The sequence below is a fragment of the Coenobita brevimanus genome, chromosome 85, assembly GCF_032717465.1.
Source record: "Coenobita brevimanus isolate Jiangsu-jjx chromosome 85, ASM3271746v2, whole genome shotgun sequence".
NCBI classification, from domain to species: Eukaryota; Metazoa; Arthropoda; class Malacostraca; order Decapoda; family Coenobitidae; genus Coenobita; species Coenobita brevimanus.
Window position 1 is genome coordinate 9898919 of NC_137038.1, and position 26659 is coordinate 9925577.

A 26659-nucleotide genomic window follows, 5' to 3' on the forward strand; every position below is an offset into this window, starting at 1 on the left:
CTCACCTACTCCTGCACATATACCCCATCCATACTCCCATTCTCTCACACTTTCTCCTCCCCATTTTGTTTCAGTTATTCCGCATACATCCACTTTCGCACCCTCACGCACCTGGACAATCTCTCTCTCTTTCACCTCATCATTCGCTCCTCTTACATTCCAAGTACCCATTACCAAGTCCTTTGTCCGGTCCTGGGTCGTCATCGTTTGGTCAGTCCTTGTCCGAGGCTTGTCGTTTGTTTTTTTAGTTAGTTGTTTTCCAGGGAGGGGCACTAACCCTCCGCCTGGTAAAATCTACAGACTGAGACACACATGCATATGTGGTCATACATCAGTACTACAAAAATCACTTCACGTGGCAAAACAATAATCTTTAGGACTCTTCATAGTCGTATATACAGTTGGCCACAATGAAAGGGATGCACTTTTTTCCAAGGTTGTGAAACGTTGCGATTTACGGAAACCCCTACTAGGGGGTTGTATTCTTGTATGAATGAAGCTCCCACGACTCTTAAGATGGGCTTGTGATACAGATGGTGACTGGTTGACACACAAGTGTCTGCTTCTACTACATATTTTACCAACTGTATTGTGAATATGCCTCCATTCCATAGTTTACGTGCGTGACTTAACAATGAATTACTAAGTGCAAAACATTAAATGAAGTCAATAGTAATTTTTATTGCAGATATAACACTCTCAGCACTGAATAAAACAATCTTTGGCAACTGTAGCACCCGTCTCATATGCTGATGATCAGCAGCTCAAAGAATGGAGCCTTGAATACGGTATAGCTGCTGAACTAATAATTACATTAGTCCGTCCTTCAATGCAAATTCAGCTGAATACGCCAAGCCCTCATTTTTCGACTGATAGTTATTCGTCAATTCGTTGTTTCGACACTTATAAATCGATACACCTTTTCATCATTCTACGTGGTTATCCCTGCCATTTCAACAATTCAAACTGCGCACCGCCAGACAGACCAGCTGAGCTCAGACTCCTATGTTCTACTCTGCTGATCGGATGCCTCTTCATCCGGCTGCATTTCTATTTGATCATGTGGAATACTAGCGCACCACCATGGCGCCACCCAAGACTCTTATTACGTATTACCCCTGTCAAGCGTAGTCATGTGCTCACCAACTGCAGTGAGCGTTTCGCCAATGATTAACAAATGCTCTTAACTCAGGATACTGTTTTAACGCCAGTTTTACGTAATGGACATCTTAGTTTGCACTTGGTTAGGTAGGTTATAATCACTGGGGGGTCCAGAGGGTGAAGCCCTCTAGTTAGGTTTCAGTGCTTCCAGTTAGGCTTCCACTGCTATTTATGGTTTTACATTGTACACATCTGAGTTTGTCCTATGTGGTGACGTCACGTCCAGTCAGTGGGATCGGATGTAAACACGGTATCGAAGGCATTCAGGCGGATTTCTGTAACATCGCTAAGTAGGTATATTTCATTTGTTCTCCTATATTTTTTTAAAACTGGAAATCAAACATCAATCATCTGAGATAGTACTAAAATAATTTTCCTTGAGAACACAGGTCTATAAGAAAACAGCTCAACTCTGTGTCACTTTCCTTCATATTTTCCAGTATTTTTTCCATCTTTATTGAATATTTTCTGAATGACAAGGATGGTCAGGAACCTAGCCCCCTATTTCTTAATAATCTTATGGGAAAAATAGGTCTGTTATTCAAACAATTCATTATTCAGCCATTTTTTATGGAACACATCCCTGTCAAATGATGGAGGAGAGGTGTATACTGCAGGAAATGACATGCAGCCTGTAGGAAAGTTAAATGAATTACATAAATTCTTTCCAGGAGACTGCACATGTAAAGGAAAAGTAGGTCATACAAAAACCTCAATGAGACATCGTTTTTTTATTTTTTTTTATTTTTATGCGAGGAAGAAGGAACCAAAGGCCATGGCCCGCAGTAACAGTTCCTTCCAAGAGAAAAACAAAATACAATAGAGAGCCAAATTCAAGATCCGATCATTTTGAGATGCCTGGACACACTGCGTTTGAAAGACTGGAGATCATAGGCAGCAGGAAATACAGACAGAGGGAGACAGTTCCAGAGCTGACCTGTTGCATAAATGAAAGACTGGGAGTAACGGTTAACTCTTGCATTAGAGAGTTGGACAGAAAAGGGATGAGAGTTTGCTGCCAGACGGGTGCTACGCGCCCGTCGTAGAGGTGGAGGAATGCAAGCAGACAGTTCAGAGGAGCAGTGACCATTAAAGTAGCGATAGAAAAGAGATAAAGATGCAACAGTGCGGCGAAGAGACAGAGGTTGAAGGGAGTCAGTAAGAGGAGGAGAGTTAATGAGACGAAAAGCCTTTGACTCCACCCTATTGAGAAGAGCTGTATGTGGGGAGCCTCCCCACACATGAGAGTTGTACTCCACACTGGGGCGGATAAAACCTCTGTATAGAGTCAACAATTGTGCAGGGGTAAAGAAAGAGCGGAGTCGGCTTAGCACACCCAATCTCTTGGAAGCAGATTTTACAAGAGATGTAATATGATCTTTCCAAGATAAGTCCTGAGTAAATGAAACCCCAAGCATGTTCAAGGATGATGCAGGATTAAGCTGAATATTATTAAACATTAATGGGTATACCTGTGGAAGATTTTGTCGGGTTGATAGGTGTAAGAACTGAGTCTTAGATGCATTAAAGACAACCATATTATTTTTACCCCAGTCAGCGATACGAGCCAAGTCAGACATTAGGTGTGCCATAGCCTCATCCCTTGTTTCTTGAAGTAACTGTTGAGATGGGCGTTGCGGGAACCGAATGGAAAGGTGAAGGATGGAGTCATCAGCATATGAGTGGATAGGGTTAGATGTACAGCTTAGAAGATCATTGATGAATAAAAGGAAGAGAGTTGGTGATAGGACAGAGCCCTGAGGAACACCACTGTTGATAGAGCTATGAGAAGAACGATGGCCGTCTACAACAGCGGCTATAGAACGACCAGAAAGGAAGCTAGCGATGAAGGCACAGATAGAAGGATAGAAACCGTAGGAGGGCAGTTTGGAAATTAAAGATTTATGCCAGACTCGATCGAAAGCCTTTGAGATGTCAAGTGCAATGGCAAAGCTTTCGCCAAAGTCCCGAAAGGAGGATGACCAGGAGTCTGAAAGGTAGGTGAGAAGATCGCCAGTGGAGCGTCCCTGACGGAACCCATACTGACGAGCGGAAAGAAGGTTGTGATAGGAAAGATGCCTTAAAATATTTCTATTAAGAATTGACTCAAAAACTTTTGAAATACAGGACGTTAAAGCAATTGGACGATAGTTGGAGGGTTGGGAGTCGTCACCCTTCTTTGGGACTGGCTGAATGAGAGCAAACTTCCAGCAAGAAGGAAAGGTACAAGTTGACAGACAAAGGCGAAAGAGTTTGCCTAGGCAGGGTGTAAGCACAGAAGCACAGTTCTTGAGAACAACAGGAGGGACCCCATCAGGCCCATATGCCTTGTTAGTACTGAGGCCAGTGATGGCAGAAAATACATCCACTGAAGAAATTTTAATGTCAGCCACGAGGAAGTCAGAGGGGAGAAGTGATGGAGGAATAGCACCGGAATCGTCTAAGGTGGAATTGGAGGAGAAAGTCTGTGCGAAGAGATCTGCTTTATCAGTAGAAGAAATAGCTACAGAACCATCAGAGTAGAAAAGAGGAGGGAAGGATGATGAGGTAAAGTTGTTAGAAAGATTTTTGGCAAGGTGCCAGAAGGAGCGGGAAGAATTCGAGTTGGAGAGTTGAGAGCATTTAGTATGGATGAAATTATTTTTAGTAGAGCGAAGAACAGACTTAGCACGATTCCGGGCGGAAACGTAAAGATGATGTGATTCAGGGGTGGGTTGGCTCCGGTACCTCTTGTAGGCCCTCTCCTTGTTGCGGACAGCATTAGAACAAGCGTGATTAAACCAAGGCTTTCTTGCGTTAGTCAAAGGATATGAGAAAGGAATGTATGCTTCCATGCCCGAGAGAATAACCTCCGTAATGCGCGAGGCACACTCAGATGGCTCCCGGCCATGGAAGCAATAATCATTCCAGGGAAAATCAAAGAAGTACTGCCTGAGGGCCTCCCAGTTCGCGGCTCCAAAATGCCACAGACGACGTTTCCCTGGAGGGTCCACAGGCCGCACCGGAGTGATAGGACAGGTTAAGGTAATAAGGTTGTGATCGGAGGAGCCCAACGGAGAGAAAAGATTAACAGAGTAAGCAGAAGGATTAGTTGTGAGGAAGAGGTCAAGTATGTTGGAGCTCTCTCCAAGGCGGTCAGGGATTCGGGTAGGGTGCTGTACAAGCTGCTCTAGGTCATTAAGGATAGAAAAGATGTAGGCTTGTTCACCAGGTGGATCCGTGAAAGGAGAGGAGAGCCAAAGGTGGTGGTGAACATTGAAATCTCCAAGAATGGAGATTTCAGAGAAAGGAGAAATGGACAGAATGTGTTCCATCGTAGAAGTAAGATAGTCGAAGAATTTTTGATAGTCAGTAGAATTAGGGGATAAGTAAACAGCACAGATATATTTAGTCAGAGAATGACAGGAAAGCCAAAGCCAGAGTGTGGAGAATTCAGAAGAATCAAGTTCAGGAACACGAGAGCAAGATAAGTCGTTGCGTATGTATACACAACAGCCACCTTTGGCTTTGAAATGAGTATAGAGAAAGTAGGAGGATACAGAAAAGGGTTTGCTGCTGTCGGTTGCCTCAGACAGCTGAGTCTCCGTCAGAAAAAGAAGGTGAGGTTTAGAGGAGGAGAGGTGGTGCTCAACAGAGCGAAAGTTAGATGAAAGGCCGAATGTTGCAGAAATGAAGAAGAAGAGAGTCAGACAGTAGTTCCAGGCACCTCGAGTCGTCACCGGGAGAGGGGCAGATGGCGGGGGCATTTATGGTCCCCCCCCTGGGACTCAGAGGCTTGATTAATAGACGCCATTTTGTTGATTTTTGAAAAGGAAGTGTAGTGTGTACTGTGCATGTAGTTTGGTGAAGATAGTTAGAGAAATTTGTACTGGAGAGCATGCTGGCCTACTCTCTGTGTAACTGAGACACTGAAAAAGTTCAGCAAAGGGGGATGGTCAGGAACTAGTCCTGAGGGCTGATGAAACAGGAGCTCCAGCACTCCCTGTCATCAGCTTTCCATCCACCTCGGGAGTACTGCCCTGCTCGACTGGTGCTACAGTCTACTCCTGCCAATACAAAAAGAGTGTGCACAGACATCTAGAGTGATACACAGACACAATTATACAAACACGTTCATCTCGAGTTAATCCATAATAGTATTTAGATCAACTTACAGTATTTTAAATAAAACTACGTGGTACTCTTTGGCATTAATGCATCCTTTAATAAATGTTAAATTGTCATGAGTGAAGACATCTTGACCTGTATGTCTGTCAGTCAACTATTATTCAATATTCTGCTGCGTATGGTAGTCAGAAGCTATGCAAAATTCTGTCTATGTTCTATCTATCTATCTATAGCCCGATGCCCTAATCCCGCAAAGGGTGGCCGCAGACAAAACGCCTCCAAGTCGCTCTGTCATCCACCATTTGACTACCCTCCCCCCAACTCACCCCCCCCTCCCTCATATACCTCTCAACTCCATCCCTCCACCTCATTCTCGGTCTACCTCTCCCCCTCCCTCCCTCCACCTCACTTACATACACCCTCTTAGTCAGTCTTTCATTCTCCAGTCTCTTCACATGTCCAAACCACCTCAGTGTATTTCTCCTAATCTTCTCAACCACATCCACATCCACCCCACAGCATTCCTTCACTTCTTCATTCGTCACCTGTCCCTCCACGTCACTCCACATGCTCCTCTCAAGTAACTCATTTCCACTGCTCTCACTCTAGACTTGTTCTCCTCTTACAAGGTCCAGCCTTGCTTCCATACATCAGGGTAGGGATCACAATACTATCATGCAGTGACTTCTTAACTTCCTTACTCACCTCCCTATTTCTCATCACTGCTTTCAGTGTACCAACAACCTTCCTTCCCTGCTGTACCCTTTCACGCACTTCATCCCCCAAAGTTCCATCCTTACTCATCACACTACCCAAGTACTTGAATGCACTCACATTGTCCATATCCTCACCATCCAACCTCACTGCACACTCTGTGTCTATGTTAATTAATTAATATGCTGGCAATCCAATCCTTCGTCCCCTTAATTGTTCTCGTTTTCTGCACTCCTACGTTTTAATATTCCTCAAACTTCACACTCTGCTTGGCACCATAGGACATTTATTCACCTTGCTTGACTTCCACAATTCTTCAACTCTTCATTAGAACAGGATATAGTATATTAACTTTCCTGGCACTTTTTTTTTTTTTCTTGCTATATTTATACTATTTATTTGCCTGTACAGAGAGGAACTCTTAGCAGAGTGGTGAGGGTATCCTTGTCATCTACCACTGATGGATTTTTTTTTTAAAATCAGACTAACACCTGTGAACTATTATTATATTCTACCGTAGTGTGTGTGTGTGTGTGCATAAGAGGGAGGCTTGATGTGTGTGTGTGTGTGTGTGTGTGTGTGTGTGTGTGTGTGTGTGTGTGTGTGTGTGTGTGTGTGTGTGTGCATAAGAGTAACTCATCAATGTTTTCACACGACCAACTTTCCCTTTACACAAGCAGCCTCCTCAAATGAATTTATGTAAGTCATTTAATTTTTCAAAGACTTGCAAATTTTTGCCTACAAATTCCTGATAAATTTGCACTGAAGGACTAATGCAGTTATTAAATCAACAGGTATACAAGCAGCCTCCTCAAATGAATTTATGTAAGTCATTTAATTTTTCAAAGACTTGCAAATTTTTGCCTACAAATTCCTGATAAATTTGCACTGAAGGACTAATGCAGTTATTAAATCAACAGGTATACCGTGTTCCTGGTTTCATTCTTTCAGCTGGTGATTATGAGCTTATGAGATGGGCACTGCAGGTGCCAACGATTATTTAGTCAGTGCTGAATATGTTACACCTGCTATAAAAATTTTGAATCCACTTCATAGTTAGCAGTATGTAATTCAATGTCAGGTCACAAATATAAACTGTAGTAAATATGTATGGCAGACACCTGAGTGTCAGCCAATCACCATCTGTGTTACAAGCACATCTAATGAGTGGTGGGAGCGTCATTCATTAAGAAATACTACATCGTAGTAGGGGTTGCCGTAAGTCGTAACCTTCCACGACCGTGGAAAAAGCGTATCCCTTTCATTGTGGCCAACTGCACATATATTCATAAAATGCACATATACAGTTACCAAAGTCAAACAGGAAAAAACAAAATATTTATTAGACTGTACAGTACCATAACAGTAATGTGACGGAGAGACAAATAGGCATAAAACAATGATCCATGAAATCAGAATGTGCAATAATACACTCTTAGTGGTAAACCATAAACACTGTGGACCCTTGATGATAAATAGATGGAAACATAAAAACACACACACACACACACACACACACACACACACACACACACACACACACACACAAACATGCACATAAGGTAGCACATATACCTCCAAAATACAGAACTACCTCAAGCCATAACTATTGCAAACCCACCTAAAATGTCTATCCACGTGCTGTAGATCAATGCCTTAGCAGGTGTGGTCAGGGCAGGGTGAGATCCAACCACTCCCATCATCTTCTCCACCACTTCTGGGTCCCCTTGTTGCTTGGCATTCCTCAAAACTCCTCGAAACATTAGCCTCGGGCTATTGGTCAGGTGCTTCTTGTATATCTGAATATGAGATACATGAAAGCTGTTTACATTGGCCAGATGCTCAATGCATATCTGTAGATGAAATAGCAATAAAGCTGAAACTGTTTACTGTGGCAAAGTGCTTCTAGTATATCTGATGATAAGCTGCAAAAAGCCAAAAACTTGAGCTAAATTATGGAGAGCAAACTATAATCAAAACCCTAATACCCACCTCCTCTGCCTCAGCATATCGCCCTTGCGAGACATTATACATCCACAAACAGTTTGCCAGACCCACTAGGCCCCTCGCTGCAAACTCCTCGGACAGGTCAGCAACTGGATGGAAAGATCGTATGACTATGATGGACAATGTAATAGCAAAAACCGGAAAATAATTATCTGTCATCATTTTTCGTCCTTCACTTTTAACGCCTTCACTACAATCATTTATTTTTCACAAATATTCTTGCTATTTACAGGTGATTTTATCCAGTTTATGACAGACTTTCCAAACTGGGGGGGTTAAATATATCTTTCATTTATCCCCATACTACATGACGACTCCCAAGTTAAAGAAGCTGGAATAAACTATACTGTCACTGGACTGAAGGTGTTATTTATTTTTTTTACCAATATCATCACCATCATCATTTATAAGGACTGATTTTCCTATTCAGATAACAAAAAATTAAAAATAACTATTTACTCCATTATCACTATTAGGAAGGAACTGACATAAGTATGCAATCAAAACTATGTATCACGTGGCATTTTCCTTGCTTTCCGTATGTGATTATTATCAACTCTTTTATGAACCATATTATACTTGTTATAAATTTAAGCGAAGCTCATTATATTTATCAATTTCATTTATAGCCTCAAAACTTAAATCACAGCATAATCTGCATCAGTGTCTTATACTTACTACCACTTATTACTACTGCACTAAGATTTTCCAACTGAAAGAAAACTATATACATTACTTGATATTTAGACTGTCCGAGATTTGGTTAAAGATTTCTTTATTTTGGCAGCCTACTGGGTTAGCTCCTTCAGCCTGAGGACCTCTTTTGTATCTTATTCAATCTACCATCAGACAATTTTATTTAACTTATAAAGGACCACAACACTGAACAAGTAAAGTCAGGCTAAATCCAACTCTCCAGTTTAAAAAAGTCTTTCATAAGATGAACAAAATCACCAAGTGACACTATGGATAACAAATGATGAAGTTCTCACACTAAAGTAAGTTAACTTCTTGAATTCAGTGACTTTTTTTTTCCCCTTGCTATTCCCTGACAGCTCAAGGGACTTTTCAAACAGCAAGGGTTAGATATAGCTTTCATTAACTCCTTCACTTCTAAACATCCAACAGGAAATCATCTATTGATAGCCTGATTACCCCTCTGTGAATCTATGTGACACTGTTTCAGTTTACTGTTGTTGCCACCTGAAAATTTTACTCAAATCAGGAACAGCCTCTATTAGTGAAGGTTCTTATTAAGGCTTTATCTAACCATTCCTATTCAAAAAGTCTACTGTAAGCTGAATAAAATGACCAGGAAATAACAAATATAAAATTTACAAGATATAGCCAAGCTGAACAGGTTACAAAGAGAAACTATGTCAATGTAGAAGTACTAATTGTTGTTTCTGTGGCCCCAGGCTCATCTGAATGTGAACCTGGTGGACTACAAACTATGTTGCCTATCTGCAGTTCACGATCCTCTTTGATAAACAGGAACTATACGCAGGGATGTTTTTTCTATTTAGGCACTGAATCTACTTAGTTGTATCGGTACCACTGCCTGAAGGTGTCCCTCTGATGCATCGTGCCACTGGAGTGAGAGTCAAGTGAGAACTGAGTTTGGAGGGAGCTGTGGGATATTTGTACAGTAATCCCTCGATTATGCCAAAGGCATAACCGGATACAGGCGAAGTCCGGGCAATAGCATCTACCGTACCCATACACTACCTATACCCAACCCATGTGTACAGTATCCCTCCTAATTCTGACAGTGTTCTGCAGTCTTTCGGCTCTTTTTAGACATCAAAACACGCAATGGAATAAACTGTACAATATAAACCTAAACACTACAAAAATAATGCATAAACAACAAAGAAACTACTGTACCAATATGCACAACCCTACCAATGTGTGCTGTACCCCTCCTAATTTTCCTGGCGTTCTGCAGTCTTTCGGCTCTTCCTATACATCAAAACACACGATAGAATATGCATTATAATCCTAAACACTAAGAAAACAATGCATAAACAATGAAAAAACACAAAAACCCTACCAATATGCACAGTATCATTCCTAATTCTGGCTGTGTTCTGCAGTGTTTCAGCAGTATTTAGACATCAAAACACACATGGAAATATCCAAAGCTAGACACTAAGAAAACAATGCATAAACAACAAAAATCAACATATATCCTACCTGTAATGTACAGTACCCCTCCTAATTTAGCCAGTGTTCTCCTCTCTTTCAAATGAAAAAACAACAAAACTCCACAAATATCCTACATATTGCTGTATGCACAGTACCCCTCCTAATTTTGGCAGTGTTCTCCAGTTTATCAGCTGTATGCAGACATCAAAACACACACAGGAATATCCAATGTAATGCTAGACACTGATAAAGCAATGCATAAACAACAGGAATTTAAAATGTTTCGAGACACCAAGAGTGATGGCTGACTCCGTAGCACAAAGAAATACATTTCTTTCAATTTCAATATGCCCCCCAGAAATTGGTTATATTGGCATAAATTGTATACCATCATCTTCACTGGTGTTTATGAGCTAGTAAAAACACACAAAACTGTGACTAAAAGTACAAAAAAGCAGTGAGAAAAAACTTGTTGGAGAGTAAAAAACACATTCAAATAAATTCCCAACATCCTAGCGCAAAATTTTGCCTGCACCATACAAGAGCTAAGCATATGTCTAGATGCAGAATTACATGAGCTTTCTTGTGGTGTTTTTGGAATTTCGATATGATCAATAGTATTCTACTGTAATAAATCACAAAACTAAAAAACTCACTGGTGGCGATGCAGGGATGGTGGGCGATACACAGGTGGGGGAAGATTGAGTGAGGAAGGAGATAAGTCAGGCAGTGGTGAGCATGGGGAGGGATGGAGGAGAGATGGGGGGGGGGGCAGCAAGGGGTGCCAGGGGACTTTCACCATCCAGTGAGAAAGTGGACGGGCACTTTTACTCTGCTGGTGGGTTAGGCTGTGTTACTCGTCCGAGGCCAGTACATTCCCAATGATCAGGCCGGCCGAGGGATTTCGACCATTCAGTACAGAGCTGGATAGCCATTTTAGCTCAACTTGTGGGTTACGGTCTATTACCTGCGCATGGACAGAAAGGCAAGTGAGTCACCCAATAGGCATTTTTAACTTGTTAGGCCAGCCACCTGCCGAAGCCACAACATTTACGTCTGGTTATGGACAAATAAATCCAGACATGGAACTAATAGAGCCAAGACCTAATGTCCATATATGGAACATGACCAGATACAGAGCATCAGGATAACTGAGGGATTACTGTATAACCAGGCAGCAGAGTCATCTGGTTATAATGGTGCTGCGGTGTGAAGGCATGCCTCTCCAACAAACCAACGCCATATTGTTAGAGTTGTTGTTGCTGATCAACCCCAGTCTGTCTGGCTGAGCAGACCAATCAACTGCAGACAAGTAACAGGACCATCCTGTGCAGTGATCCAATATTTCTTTGTGGTGAGGCACAAGCATTGAGGTTTGGTTCCACACTTGTATCTCTCCACCCAGTTAACACGGACAATACAGCCAGCTCTGCACCATCCCATAATCTGGTTATGTGGTTACTGCCCAAAATGATTTCCTGGGTTATAGGAAACCATTAGAATTGTCATTCAGTACAGAGCCAACTGACATGGCAAGATGAGAAGCAAAAGGTGACAGGAAGGAGAGGCATATGTAGGAAGAGAGGAGGACAAAAACTGACTGAGAAAGAGGAGGAAGTATGCAGTACAATGAACTCTCACATTTGGCGAGTTTTTATTTGACGAATTCACTTTTGGCAATGGGATGGGATTGTACACAACACTCTAATTTGGCAACAGAAATCTCACATTTGGTGAGTCGTTTATAATAAAAATATACTGTAACTGTATTCTATAATACCGTCAAAACATTCAAGAAACATTTTGATATCAGACAGGCTGTTAACCTTATGGAAGATTTTTTTTTTTTTTTCCAACTCTGGGCATAGGCTTCACAGCCTGCTCCCAAGGCCCAGTAGTCCTCCTACATACCATACACCTCTGCATGTCACCACTTCAGCACCAACACCCACCGTCCATATTGAATAAATGCTAGGGCTGTCTCATACAGGACTGGTGAATTGGTATTTGAGGGGGTATTTTTACGACATGTCGGGGGGTCTTCTGGTAGATCAATAAAGTCTGTTTTTATTAAATTCAAATCCTTAAACTGTTCAGCAGGGCTTTGAACCTGGGTTCCCGCAGGACTGCAGGCCACCTCTCTACCAACCGAGCTACTGCCTTCCCCAATGCCTGGCATAAAATTAATAATGCTACCCTTAAGTATGGGTGGGCACCACTTCTCCCTCACCTCATCACGGACGATGCTGACAGTGACATGGACACACAGACACAGCACTGGTGGAAGGAACAGCTCATGAAAGAATAGGTAGAAGCAGCAAGAAGTGTTCCAGGATTTAATGGAGTTAATGAAGAACAGCTGGGTGAGATGATACAGTAGAGTCTTTATACAACATGAGATAGGTTATGCAGAACCTTGTGCAAAATCAATTTCGCACTAAAACGTGACATATGTTTACACGTAAAATTGAGGGTTAGGTTCTAGGAGCCTCAAATTTTTTGTTAAAAATATATGTAAATATAGATTATTACAAATACGTCTGCCCTAAGACAGCGAAAACAATGTGTTTACATACGACCTCACTGACTGGACAAATCAGTGCACAGCTACTGCATTCTAACCTTCCCTAACCAATTAAGTTTTGCCCCCTAATACTCCCCAATAAAATTTTAATCACCAAGGATTCCCACCAAGCCTCTTGAATGTTCTCATTACAAATCAAGCAAAAAATTTACCTAAACAACACGTGAATAATGGCCGCCAGCATCACGCATATTTCGTCACAAATAACTTTCGGTGCCCATTTAAAAAAAAAAAAAAAAAAAAAAAAAAAAAAAAAAAGCAATGTGAAACTTTTGAAAGCCATTAGTCATAAAAAAAAAAAAATAAATAAAAAAACACTATAAAGAAGTTGCCAGCATGGAGTGATTGCATATCTCACTTCTCAGATACACACAAATGCAGTAATCGTGAATAATAAACAAGTCGGCCAAGCAGTATAATTTGTATGACAGTATAATCCACAAGAACTGAACTCACATAATTATCTTGCCTAACTATTTATGCCAACACACAGTGTCTTCATGCATCGTGAAATCCAAATTTTCTTGATCAAAGACTGTCAGTTCATAACAAAGATCAAACACAAAGCCTTTTATTTTTATTTATTTTTTTCTTCCTCCCAACACTCGTTGCACTAAAGGTGAATACATGAATTTTACCTCCCAACACTCGTTGCACTAAAGGTGAATACATGAATTTTACTGCTCCTTCATCATTAACTTTTTTTTCCAACAAAGAAAACTATCCACTAAGGCATCCACACACCATGCACCATGTGTACATCAAGCCCATTATTATATTTTCTTACGTGAGTTTTTCTGTTTTGTATTGTTTCTTGGCTAAAATAAATTGAATCACGCTATGTGTGTTTATCACATGATTTACACCCAGTAATGTTAAAATATAGGTGGAAAATCAGTCCAGTCATGCATGCCCAGAAACAATTTATTTTTTTCCCATTAGTTATTCAGTTCAGATTTGGCGAATTCCAGTTTGGCGAGCTTTTTTTTTTGCACCTATTATTCACCAAATGTGAGAGTTCACTACTACATCAAGTGAGTGAATGATGGTCACCACCACCTAGCATCACACGGTCAGAATGAAAGAGACAAATGAGGATTGACTGTATGGCATCACACACCTGGCTGGTAAGAATTGGATTCATCCTGTAGTATGCCCATGATACTGCCAAAGGGGGTGCGCTCATCCAAGGCTTGCAGCTGCATGTCCTTTGTGTCCTTAAGCTGTGCCCTTAACTCCTCCAGCACCTCCTGCCATTGCCCTGAGGCACGGTAACTGTCTGCCAAGTGATTGCTGAATGACATTCTCTTTATCATATCCTGTGGAAAGATGCGAGGAAAAGTTAATGGTTTTATTGTTACAACTGAGAGGGTCAAGGAGCACATAAGCCTTAACTTTAACCATCTCCTTACAACTGCTGTGTACACATATACCTAACAATCGTATTCAAGTACTATTCTCTTACTGCACATGCATTAAAATATTCTGTGACATAACATGGCTACTGGTCAGAGGAAACAGACCCTTCCTATACCATGTACAGCACTGTACGGTATTTGGGTGAAGTGGGATCTCCTTGCTGGGTGAGTTATACCCTTCTGATATCACTGTGATGAAATGCAGTACATACTAATACGTTTTTCTACATTTAGATATACCATATAGAATCCCCCTTCCCCTGATAGTGTTTGGTGTCAGATTCTTCACACTGAAGGCAGCAGTTCAAGCCCTTTGGCAGTATACCTGGTCCCTACCACCTGTATCCTTCATACCTTCACATTTGTTTCTGCTTTCACTTCTACATTTCCACACCTCTTTCCAGAATAACTTCCTATTTTCAGAGTAGTCTGCATTCATTTTACTTCCTAGATCATCATTTACCATCTCCTTTTTCCTCTTCACTAGTCTCTTTACGTGCTTCTTGCTCTCAATATATCATCATCATCATCATCATCCGGACCTCCCTTCCCAGCCTAGGACAGGGTGAGGAGTAGCAATGTCCAGACAGCCCAAATCTGCCCAATCCAACGGGTCACGGTTCCATTCACTCATCATTCAAGCCCCTGGAATCCTGGCTCTACCAGACAGACCAAAATCATTCACCACATTCTGTAGCTTCACATAAATGTATCCGACAGAGTCAATCCGGGCACTGCCACGTTAAAAAGGAGTGCCAAATCTCTGATCATGCACTTCTCCTTACAACATTCATCTAGCCACCTCGATCTCTTGTCAGTATACTCAGGCAAATAAATATGTAACTAAATGGGTAAACTAACAGATGAAGAAATATGTAAACCACACAGGTAAATAAATACATAACAATTAAATAAGCCATTAAGTATATAACAAATATCAGAAGATTCACACGTACAGGACACACAAGTAAAAAAATAAGTAAACAACACATACAGTATGTAAACAACAAACAGGTAAAGGAACACACCTCATCCAAGTACTTCTGAAGGACCAAGAGTCCATCAACATCCCCCACTCTGGCCATACTGATAATGAGAAACTTTAGGATGCGAGGGAGTGGGTGTGAATTGGCCATCAGCATCTCTTGGGTTACCCTTGTCGCCTCGCTTATCTCCCCTGCCTGCACCATAGACTCAACCAGGGTAGACTGATCCTGGATGTTCAAACGGGTCCCTGATTCCTCTATCCTGTGGGAGGGAAATGGTTAAATACATTATTATTATTATTATTATTTGTGGTAGGTGGGGGCACTCACCACCCACTCACTCAATGTAGTGCTGCTGTCGGGTGTCTGCCCTTTCCTCTCTTCCATCCTTCTTTCCTTCTATCCTCTTCTGTCTTCCTTTCCTTCATTCTTTCCTTGTCCTTCTGCCTACGGGTGACATTACACTCCCTCTTCTGTCTTTCTTTCCTTCATTCTTTCCTCTTCCTTCTGCCTGTGGGTGACTCTACACTGACTGACAAGCCAAATGGTTTCCTGTACACCAGGAAACCATTTACTATGCTGGGTGGTAACCATATAACCAAATTTTGGCACCTGGTGATTTAGTGGGTAATTATTGCACTCCAATCGGATTGAACTGGTGAAGATTTATATCCAAGGGGTGGTTGGGGTTGATTGCTCATGCAATGCCACTCAGGGATGAGGCTGGTCACTCTCATCTTAAATGTCGGGACCAACTGCCTAGCCCCGGGCTCCCATGCTCTTAATGGGGCAATGTAGGATTGGATGATGGATGGATTATTATTATTATTATTATTATTATTATTATTATCATCATCATCATATCACCATCATCATCATCACCACCACCACCTTGCTCTCTCCTGAATAAATACAGTTCAGGCACTACTCACTTGATTTATCTATTATGCTCAAATGCCCCTGTGATTCATCTATCTTGTAGGAAAGGCTTGGGTAATTACAGTAGAGGCATTTCTAACTCACCTTTTCAGCTATTTATCAATTAAATATAAAGAAAATCCTATGCTGAATAAAATCATCAGGAGATAGCATGAAAAAATATATATACATACAGTATATGTCTACGGGCAGACGAAGTTTAACTCTCTCTCCAAGGTACCATTCCACCCTTTCCTATCACATCACAGTTTCACGCAGTGCCAGTATAGTAACCAATGGAGAGACAATATATTAGGTGGTGGTTGTCGCTCCTCCTGATATGGCCCAAGACTTCTCTGGATGTGACCCTGAAGCTATCCTCCTCCTGTAATCCACCATCCTCCTTCTGAGGAACAGGAAAGGAGCTAATGGACATTTACATAATGCAGCTGCTGAGCCTCTGAGTTATATCAGTACCATAATGGGAAGGCATCCCCCTCCAACACCATTAAGAAAGAAGTAGAAATATTCCAACAGGGTATCACTTTTCAAGAACATCAACAGCTTCAGTTTTAAAAAAAATCCATTTAGCTTTTTAAAAGCAAAGGCCTAAAATAAGATAAGGGTGAAATGACAAACTCGATACAGTGCTGCTCTCGGGTGACTGCCCTTTCCTTTCTTCCTTTCCTTCTGTCCTCTTCTTTCTTTCCTCCTCCTTATGCCTATGGGTGCCTCTACACTCCCTCTTCTGTCTTTTTCTCCTTCATTCTTTCCTTTTCCTTCTGCCTATGGGTGACAACACTAAGTGACAAGCCAATTAGTTTCCTGTACACCAGGACACCATTTACTATGCTCGGTGGTAACCACATAACCAAATTATGGTGCCTGGTGGTTTAGGGAGTAATTAACCCCTAAAGACCGCAATTATTTCAGGCAGGGTACCTCCCACAATCTCAGTTCGGAGGTGTTTTGGCGACTTTCACCAAGGGCAAATTGATTGTGCTCTGGCTAAAGAGCAATCAGCACCCCTGTAGGCCAAATGGTTCCCGCACAATCGCGGGTTAAAGTTAAAAAAAGTTTATAATAGTTACCCCCTGAAAACATTCTAATAGGTGAAAATTTTGATAACTACATATTTTTCCTATTGAAACAGGTCATTTCAAAGTGTTATGTCACACCAACCATGAAAACAGGTGTATGTAGATGTGGGGAGAGTACTAGGCTGTGGGGAGTAGGCCTATAGGTACGGGGGTTGGAAAAATAACCAACTTTTCACAAGAAAAGAATGCACTTCAGTGTGTTCTGTAACATCTTAGCGGCCTGATACTTTCCAGGGGTCTGTAGGGGATGGGAGGACAGTGAGGGACAAGGAGGGAGGGATGGGGTGGGGTTCAGGGGGGACACAAGACTAGCTGGGTGGGAGGAGGGACAAGAGTGGGTGGGAAGGGACACAGGTGGTGGTGGGAGGGTGATGGGGGACAAGGAGAGAGTGAGGAAGTGGGGTAGAAGGTGGTATGGAGGCAGCCTAGAGGAGGGGTGCCCCCCCCCACCGCCCGGGTTGTTCTGATCCTCACACCACTCAGGGGTGAGTTCTCATTGGCCTGAAGCCATGTTCGTCATAATCGGGACGGAGGAAGCGCTCCGCAAATTTATAGGCCCCGCTCAATTGATGCGATTAGGCATTTTGGCATGAAACTCAAATCACATCAATTGATGAGATTAGGACTTTAGGGGTTAAGGTGCTCCAATTGGATTGAGCTTGTGCAGGTTTATATCCATGGGGTGGTTGGGGTTTACTGCTTACGTAATGCCACTCAGGGATAAGTGAGGCTGGTCACTCTCATCTTGAATGTCAAGACCAAATTGCCTGGCCCCTGGCCCTCACACTCCTCATGAGGCAGCACAGGATTGGATGATGATGATAAATTTTTTTAAATAAAAAATTTAAACATTCTTCATAACAATGTCTCTCTCTAAATTACAGGTAATAAAATGGTGTTTCATTACAAAGAAAAAGATTTGTAAAGTGACAGCAAACTTCTTCATTTATCCAAGTCTACATGGTCAGTCCTCGTTATAAGCTTTTACTGACATACAAGTTTGTTAATTAGTCCACATTACAGAAAGACTGCCTATTACATTTCCACTGCTATCTACAAAGCTGATTTACAAGTTCCCCCAGTTTACAGTACAGTACCACCTGTTCAAGAAAAAGATGACATTTTGGAATACATATCTCAGTTTTATCAATGACTGCCTGTACCTTGGTACAAAAATATTAGTGGACACTTACTTTTTCTTCAGTTCTAATGCTGCTGGGAAATTTTTATTTCTAACTGCTCGACGGAACTCTCCCTTGTGTGTTAACTGATTTGAGGTCTGCGGCTGTAAGTTTGACGTGGCTTTGGGCTCAGCTTTTGGTTTGGTTTTTGGCTCAGGTTCAGGTGGATCTGGGATTATAAATGGAACCTCTTTGCCATGGTTCTTCAGGAATGTGCCCAGGTCACGTAGCAATGCCTCACTGGGTTGAAGGTTTTCCTCCTGCATGCTGGTCCAGATGCCCAATGCCTTGTCACAGTCATCTTGCTTTTCTGTCACAACAACAAAAGTTTTATTTCATCATCAAGTACCCTTTCATTTGCAGACATCTGTACAAAGTTGAATAAAACCATCAGACAGTAACAAGAATTATATAACACAGTATATCAACAGGTTGTTTCTGCTTAGCTACAATGTTACCACTAGCTCACTGATAACTATCTCACTGCTCCTAAACTAACAGTTAACTATAAACTCCACCATGGAACTGCATTAATCCCTTCATTATGGGGTTCCATTTTCTCTTTGCTCCCACCACATGACTGTCCTAAACCTAGGTAGCCAGAACATAATTACAAATACTGTATGTCATTAAACTGAAGGGGATAAAATTCACAAAAATTTCATCACAGCCTTGTAACCTTTAAGCTAAAAACATGGACTGAATTAGCAACTCATGGAAATCAAATGACTTAAAATGAATCAATGTAGAAGACAGCCAGTAAAGGCCTAAACAACAGTGCTATTGCTTAAACATTAAAACCTTATACAGTAATTTTCATTTAACAGAGGAAAAAATAAAAGCCAGGCCTACAAAATACCACAATAAATTTACTACCGTCTATCTCTAGTATACACATGAGTATCCTAACTCAATTCCTTATTAGTTACTGCTGCTCCTCAACTGTTTTTGTCAGTGTTACTGTTATTTCATGTAAACAAATGTAAATACACAAACTGACAAAACCTCCAACAACACTAACACGGCAAGTTATAGGATTTTTAAAAAGACAAAACCCAAAATAAAACTTGTCTCTTTTGTAAGGAGTGGGAAAGACAATGTGAGGAAGACAGTTGTAGTACAGGTAACTCGCACGGAACACGAGGGTTTCGTTCCTACCGTGCCGTGTTAGGTGCGAAATCGCGTATATTTAAACTACTCCGTATTTTGCTCCCTAGACCCCCCAAATGTGTTGTTTTGCTGTTATCTGTCACTAGAAAGCACTTTAAGTGGTTAGAAGGTTTATTTAATGTTATAACTCACAAATACAGTACTCCTGAGCAAAACTTCAACACACAAATACTGTACGTAAACACAAGGAAACATTCCGACGCCGATCATAGGTAATAAATTAGGTTAACTGGTACCAGTGCTTTAACTTACAAGTACATACCAGAACAGTACATATTTAACTTAGAAATGCAGTACTGTGATATCGAATGATTTCAGTACATAATCTGTTAGGAATGGCTGGAAAAAAAAAATGTTATGAATACATTTTCACCTTTTTGATATATGTTTATGGCAGTTTCGAGTTATTTTTTACGTTATCGTTGTGCCCATGCTTGGAAAAGGGAGCGAAAGAGTTGAATTTTCAGTCCTAAATGAGAAAACTGCACGTCCTCCAAGGCTAGACTCTGCCACGGGAGAATAAAGTGGAGGGTCAGTCCGATTAGCAATAAGGAAGTTGTGTCACAACTTCCAGCTCCCACACCACAAGAATGGCTAAAAATAGAATCGTAATGCAGTTTCAGAACTAACAATAAGTCTAATTATTACGAATACAGATACAAAGCAGAAATAAATACGTTTACAGACAGGGAAAACGTATTTCTTTCGTCATAACATGTTCATCTTTCTCAATCATTTTACGTTCATCTTTATCATTTTACCTTGTTATTTTCGCAATATATATTGCTGTCTCGTAAACAGGGTGGTTGTTTGTGTTTTGCAAGGGAGGAAAAAGGTTGTATTTTCTGTCTGGGTCGAGATAATGGGTGTAACTATGTGTGGTTAGGCATGGCCACGAGCGAAAAAATCGTACATCCACTCATCACGATAGCCGGTGGTGAACTGACAGATGATACATGAGACGATGAAGTCAAGGTCATGTCCCAGATTTTCGTTCACTTCCCGAAAGTTTTCACAGTTTTCTACAAGTTGCAAACCATTACAGCAAACCTGAGCAAATAGGTAAAGATACCAAGACAAAAATGTATTTTTCTCTTATTATAAGTCTTTAACGAACAAACAAAAAAAAGGCAATATTCCGACGCCGATCATGGGTAATCATATAAATCAGGTTAACTGGTTACAAGGCTTTATTTAATGCTTTAATTGCTTACAAGTACATACCAGAACAGTAAATATTTAACTTACAAATACAGTACTGTAGAAAAGCAGTACAGTAAGAGTTTAACGAACAAACAAAAAGGCAATATTCCGACGCCGATCATGGGTAATCATATAATTCGGGTTATCTGGTTACAAGGCTTTATTTAATGCTTTAACTTTATTTAAGTGCTTACAAGTACAGTACATACGAGAACAGTAAATATTTAACTTACAAATACTGAACAGCACTGTGGAAAAAACGAACAAATAAAAAAGGCAATATTCTGACGCCTATCAGGTAAACTGGTTATAAGACATTATTTCTTGCTTTAACGTTATTCAATAGTACTTTAAGTTGCACATAAACTTACCAGAACAGTACAGTACTGTAAATATTTAACTTACAAATACTGTGCTACTGTACTCGGGAATGTCTCACTCGCTGAATAATTTCCCGCCTAGATCGTCACGTAATCAAAACAAACCGCGCGCTGCAGTGACGTTCGAGGATTTGATCTTTCAAAGGCCTCTCCTGCGTTAATTTGTAGTTTTCATAATGGTTTTTTAATCTTACGTTGTCTTATATGTATCCCAGCCCTTACCGTGTATAATTGCGAGCGCGTTCCGTGAGATCGTGTTCCGTGCGAGTTACCTGTATTCACCAGATGCATATATAAAAGACTCTGAATGATAGTTCACTCTGGCATTAGACAGCTGGATACAAAATAGATGACTGTGTAGCTTAACAACTGCTGTGTGCCTGGTGCTGTTGCAGGCAGACATTAAAGAGCAGTGATATAATAGTGGCTGGAAAAACAGAGATGAAACACTTCACCACAGTGAAAGAGAGAGAAAGAGAGAGACTGAAGAAGTTTATGGGAGGAGGCTGGGGTCAAAATAACAATTATGACAATAAGTAAAACAACAATAATAATTAACAATAACAACTACAGTAAACCCTCGATATAACGAACCAATTCGGGAGAAGGGTGGGTCGCTATATTTGAAAGTTTGCTATATGCGAGGGGTTCGGTATTTCCGAGGGATTACCGAACTCAGTTCGCTAAATAAGGGGAGTTGTTCGGTCCTACATGCTCAAACATAACCTAAACTAACTCCATGAAGTTTTACATGGAGAATTCAATGGTTTATGAAGTTGTACACGTCAATACAATACTGTATGAAGTTCTACGTATAAATACAATACCTATAATATGAGTACAGTATGATGTAGTACTGCTTAGTTCTACATATAAATACAGTACCTGTAATATGAGTACAGTATAATGTAGTACGGTTACAGTACATTTACCATGGGCTGATTCACACACTTCCCCCACATTTAGCGACCTTCGTTTACAAACTCCAGAGGAAGTTCGGTCGTGATTTGACTGTTCACTATATCCGAAATTTGCAATTCCAGGGTTCATTATATCGAGGGTTTACTGTACTATAATAACTACATCAACTACAATAACAATTAACTATCAGCAATAACAACAACTACAATAACAATTAACTATCAACAATAATAACAACTACAATAATAACAACAAATATATGAACAACAACTAATGTAAGCATTAGATAACTAGCTAAAATCGACCAAGAGAGGTACTACCAAGAGAGTGAATGAAGCATTCAGCCACAGGCAATGACTATAATGTTGCTATAGATCTTAATTACAGTATACATCTCAAATTTCTTTTTAACAATAGCTTCCAGCAACAGTTGGTAAGTTTATTAGCTGTTTTGGCACCTGGTTTAGCTTCCGGTCCATAGAAAACTTCACCTGTACCATGGCCAACCTCAATAAGGGGATTTGTTAGGAGGAAGCACAGCATCAGTTTTAACTAGGTAATCAAGAACAACATGAGGACACTAACTGTAGGCATGGAAGAGGTGTGTGAATAACATATTGCGGTCCACGTCGAAGATGTTTTTCGTGGCAGCCACCAGGTTTTCTAGGCTCTTTACTTTGTCCTGATCGACATAGCGACTGCATGTGCGGTCCAGCTTCTCATTGTGTGCTCGCAAGCCAGGAGTCTGGGTGGGGGGAAGAGGGTAGAAAGGATAAATAAAGAAGAAAGAAGAGGAAAAGAAAGGACCAAAGGGGAATAGAAAGAACCAAAGAGAAAAAGAGGGATGATAAATGAGTGTGAAGAGAAGTGTGGAGAGGAGAGGAGAGGAGAGGAAGGAGAGAAGAGAGGAGAAAAAAAAAAAAAAAAGAGAGAAAAGGCAAGGCAAGAGAAACAGGAAAGAGGAAGATGGTGAAGAAAAGAGAAAGTGAGGAGAGATGATGAATGGGAAGTGTACGAGAGGTAAGTGAATAAGGCTATGTTGTTGATCAACCAGTCTGGTCAATCAGACCCATCAACCACAGAGAGCTACTGCCCCTGCAGGGCCGTCCCATGCAGTGAGTTGATGTTCCCCTGTGGATAACAGTGCCTCGCCACAGCAAGGCATGGGGAAAAGTGTGGAAGTTTGGGGTTCCTCAATGGACACCACATTTGTGTCTCTCCACCCACCTAACAGCGGCACCATAGCAGGCTCCACTTCACCCTGTAATTTGGTTATATGGTTCCAACCAGCATTGTAAATGGTTTCCTGGGTTACAGGAAACCATTAGGCTTGTCACTCATTGTAGAGCCACCTGAAGTGGAAAGAAGAGTAGGAAAAGGTGACGAGATGGAAAGAGTGAAGCGGGAAGAGAGGAGGACAGATAGAGATAAAATGAGAAACGGGAAGAAAGAAGTAGGCAGCTCTACATTAAGTGAGTGTGAGTGGATGGTGGTTGCCACCATCTACCAACATAAATTCTATGTTGATCAACCCTAGTCCATCTTCCTGGGCAGGCCCATCAACCACAAGCAGGCAACTGCCCCTGCCATCTCATGCAAGGAACCCATGTTCCTTTGTGGCTGACAGCACCTCACTGTGGCAAGGTAAGAGGAAAAGTGGGGAGGTTTGGCTCCAGGGAGAATGCTACATTTGCATCACTCCACCCAGTTAACAGGGGAACCACAGTAGGCTCCACTTCACCCAAAGATCTGGTTATATGATTATTATCCAGTGTTGTAAACGGCTTCCTGGGTTACAGAAAACCATTCAACATGTCCCCCAGTTTAGAGCCACTTCAAGTGGAAAGAAGCATTAAAAAAGTGAGAGGAAGGTATGGGATGGGTGCAGACAAGAAACAGAATGATAATGGTGAAGGAGGTGGGCAGCACTACAGTAAGTGACACCACCTACCACATTAAATTACAGGTACAGTTTATGTAAGCAGTATAAACTTCATTTTGTTTCATTTTTTAAAGGCTGCAATATCCTTGCATGTGTCAGCCTTGGTCACCTAATGGCAGCTCTCCATGCTGCTCAATCTCTGGCAGCTTCCTTGTTCAATCCCTTATCCATCAGGTCACACTCAACCTCATCCCAGGTCTTTTTACAGTCTACCTCTCACAACCCTACCTCTAATGTTAACACTTCTCATTTTCTGCACCCAATTATCATCCCCCATCCTCTCCATATGCCCAAACCATCTCAATCTACCCTTCCTCATCACAACACCAATGCACTCCAGTCCCATCCTACCTCTCAACTCTTCCACTATAAACCTAGCCCCCCCCTTCCCCCCAGGACTTGTACTCAGGGATGCATTGCACATCCACCTAATCATTGTCATTTCTGTACATTTGAGTCTGCTGATATCCTCTTCCTTCTTTTGATACCTGTAGTAGCTTCCTTTGGCTGAATAAAACTGTCTGGCAGGACTCAGAAAATGTCATATGCTGGCTGTCAGCCTGCAATGCCATAGGCAGTGTTCTTGTGTAATTAGGAAGGTTGCTGCTGTCGTGTGTCTGCCCTTTTCTCTCCTCCATCCTTCATTCCTTCCATCCTCTTCTGTCTTCCTTTCCTTCATTCTTTCCTTGTCCTTCTGCCTATGGGTGACTTTACGCTCACTCTTCTGTCTTTCTTTCCTTCATTCTTTCCTCTTCCTTCTGCCTATGGGTGACTTTACACTCACTCTTCTGTCTTTCTTTCCTTCATTCTTTCCTCTTCCTTTTGCCTGTGGGTGACTCTACACTGAGGGACAAGCCAAATGGTTTCCTGTACACCAGGAAACCATTTACTACACTGGATGGTAACCATATAACCAAATTTTGGCACCTGGTGGTTTAGTGGATAATTATTGTGCTCCAGTCGGATTGAGCCGGTGAAGGTTTATATACAAGGGGTGTTTGGGGTTGATTACTCATGTAATGCCACTCAGGGATGAGTGAGGCTGGTCACTCATCTTAAATGTCAGGACCAACTGCCTAGCCCCAGGCTCCTACGCTCCTCATGGGGCATGTAGGATTGGATGATGATGATGACAAGTGGTAGGCAGGGGCATTCACCATCCACACACTCGATGTAGTGCTGTTCTTCCTTCCTTCCTCTTCTGTCATCCTTTCCTTCATTCTTTAATTTTCCTTCTGCCTACAGGTGACTTTACACTCCCTCTCCTGTCTTTCTTTTCTTCACTCTTTCTTCTTCCTTCTGCCTATGGGTAACTCTACACTGAGTGACATGCCAAATGGTTTCCTGTACACCAGGAAATCATTTACCAGGCTTGGTGGTAATCATATATCCAAATTAAGGCACCTGGTGGTTTAGTGGGTAAGGTGCTCCAATCAGACTAAGGATGTAGGTTTATATCCAAAAGGTGATTAGGGTTTAATGCTCACGTAATGCCACTCAGAGATGGGCGAGTCTGGTCACTCTCATCTTAAATGTCAAGACCAACTTGTCTAGCCCCGGCCTCCTCCACTCATGGGGTGGCATAGGATTGGATGATGGATAGATAGACTAACATCTCTTCGTTACTAGTCTATTTCTGATTCTGCTCAGTTACTATGTTCTTGTGTGCTATTCATGCAATCTATGTTGATATTAAAAAGATATATGCAAAAAGGTAGTTTTAAAAATATATCATTAAGGAAGAGGTGCTTGGGAGCCTCCTCAGCTTACAAGAATACAAGCTCATATATCCTAACACTGTTGTAAGAGCTTTCTCAAATGTTCTGCCAAAGGCATCAATTATTTACTACAATAAACAAAGTGAATGTTATGAAAACAGGACTTGAGTTCCGGGATATAAGATAGATCTTAAAAGTACTGTATTGTTTCACTATCCAGTGTTAACAAGAATTATCAGTACAGCAGTCAATCTGAAAAAGTGATTCCTGTGGCAAACAAAATGCCACTCAAGAAAAAGAAGACTGCCATAATATGAGAGGAAGGAAAATACTGTCTGAATACTGTGCGAAGAAACTAATACTAAAGTTAAAGGACATGGAAAATTACGGGTATTTAGTTGAATGATGAGGAAAATTATACCAGTGTATTGCTGAATGACAAGAACTATTATCAGTACAACTGAATATGAGAACAAAATGCTATCTGCATTTCAAATGATACAGTGTTTGAATGACAACAATAACATGGCTACTAAATCCAAAGTTGAAGAACACATTACCGTATTTGAAATGAGAAGCAGAAAATGCTTAAAGAATCAAAAGTTGGGAAAAAATGCAGCTTGAATGTAAAAGGAAAATGTAAGAGAATTGAAGGCTTGGAGGAAATACTGCCAGAATGTGAGAAATAGAAATGCTACTGGACTCCAAACTTTCAACAAAAGATTCCAGGGGCTTGCATGATGAGTGAATGGAAGTGTGGCCCACTGAACTGGGCAAAATCGGGCTGTCTGGACGTTGCTACTCCTCACCTTGCCCTAGCATGGGAAAGGAGGTCCAGATGATGATGATGATGAAAAAAATAAAAAATAAAAAAATTAACTTCTGGATGATGATATTTATCTGAGTTTATCCTTACTGCTTCCAGACATTTTAATTTAACTTAGGAAATATTGCTCTTATTAAAAAGGATGATTGCTATATCTAACCTCTCTAGTCTAAGA

General features: G+C 41.2%; 1 protein-coding gene across 1 annotated transcript in view; it reads right to left on the minus strand.

The window, feature by feature from the left end:
* bsf (bicoid stability factor) overlaps positions 1–26659 on the minus strand; it is a 113135-nt gene that overhangs the window by 23644 nt on the left and 62832 nt on the right. Inside the window, exons 18-23 of the mRNA XM_080280618.1 lie at positions 22584–22743; positions 18337–18634; positions 15168–15387; positions 13842–14040; positions 7975–8078; positions 7604–7781 (exon numbers count right to left, since the gene is read on the minus strand). Of these exons, the coding sequence (XP_080136744.1) occupies positions 7604–7781; positions 7975–8078; positions 13842–14040; positions 15168–15387; positions 18337–18634; positions 22584–22743 (1159 nt within the window). The remainder of the gene's footprint in view (positions 1–7603; positions 7782–7974; positions 8079–13841; positions 14041–15167; positions 15388–18336; positions 18635–22583; positions 22744–26659) is intronic.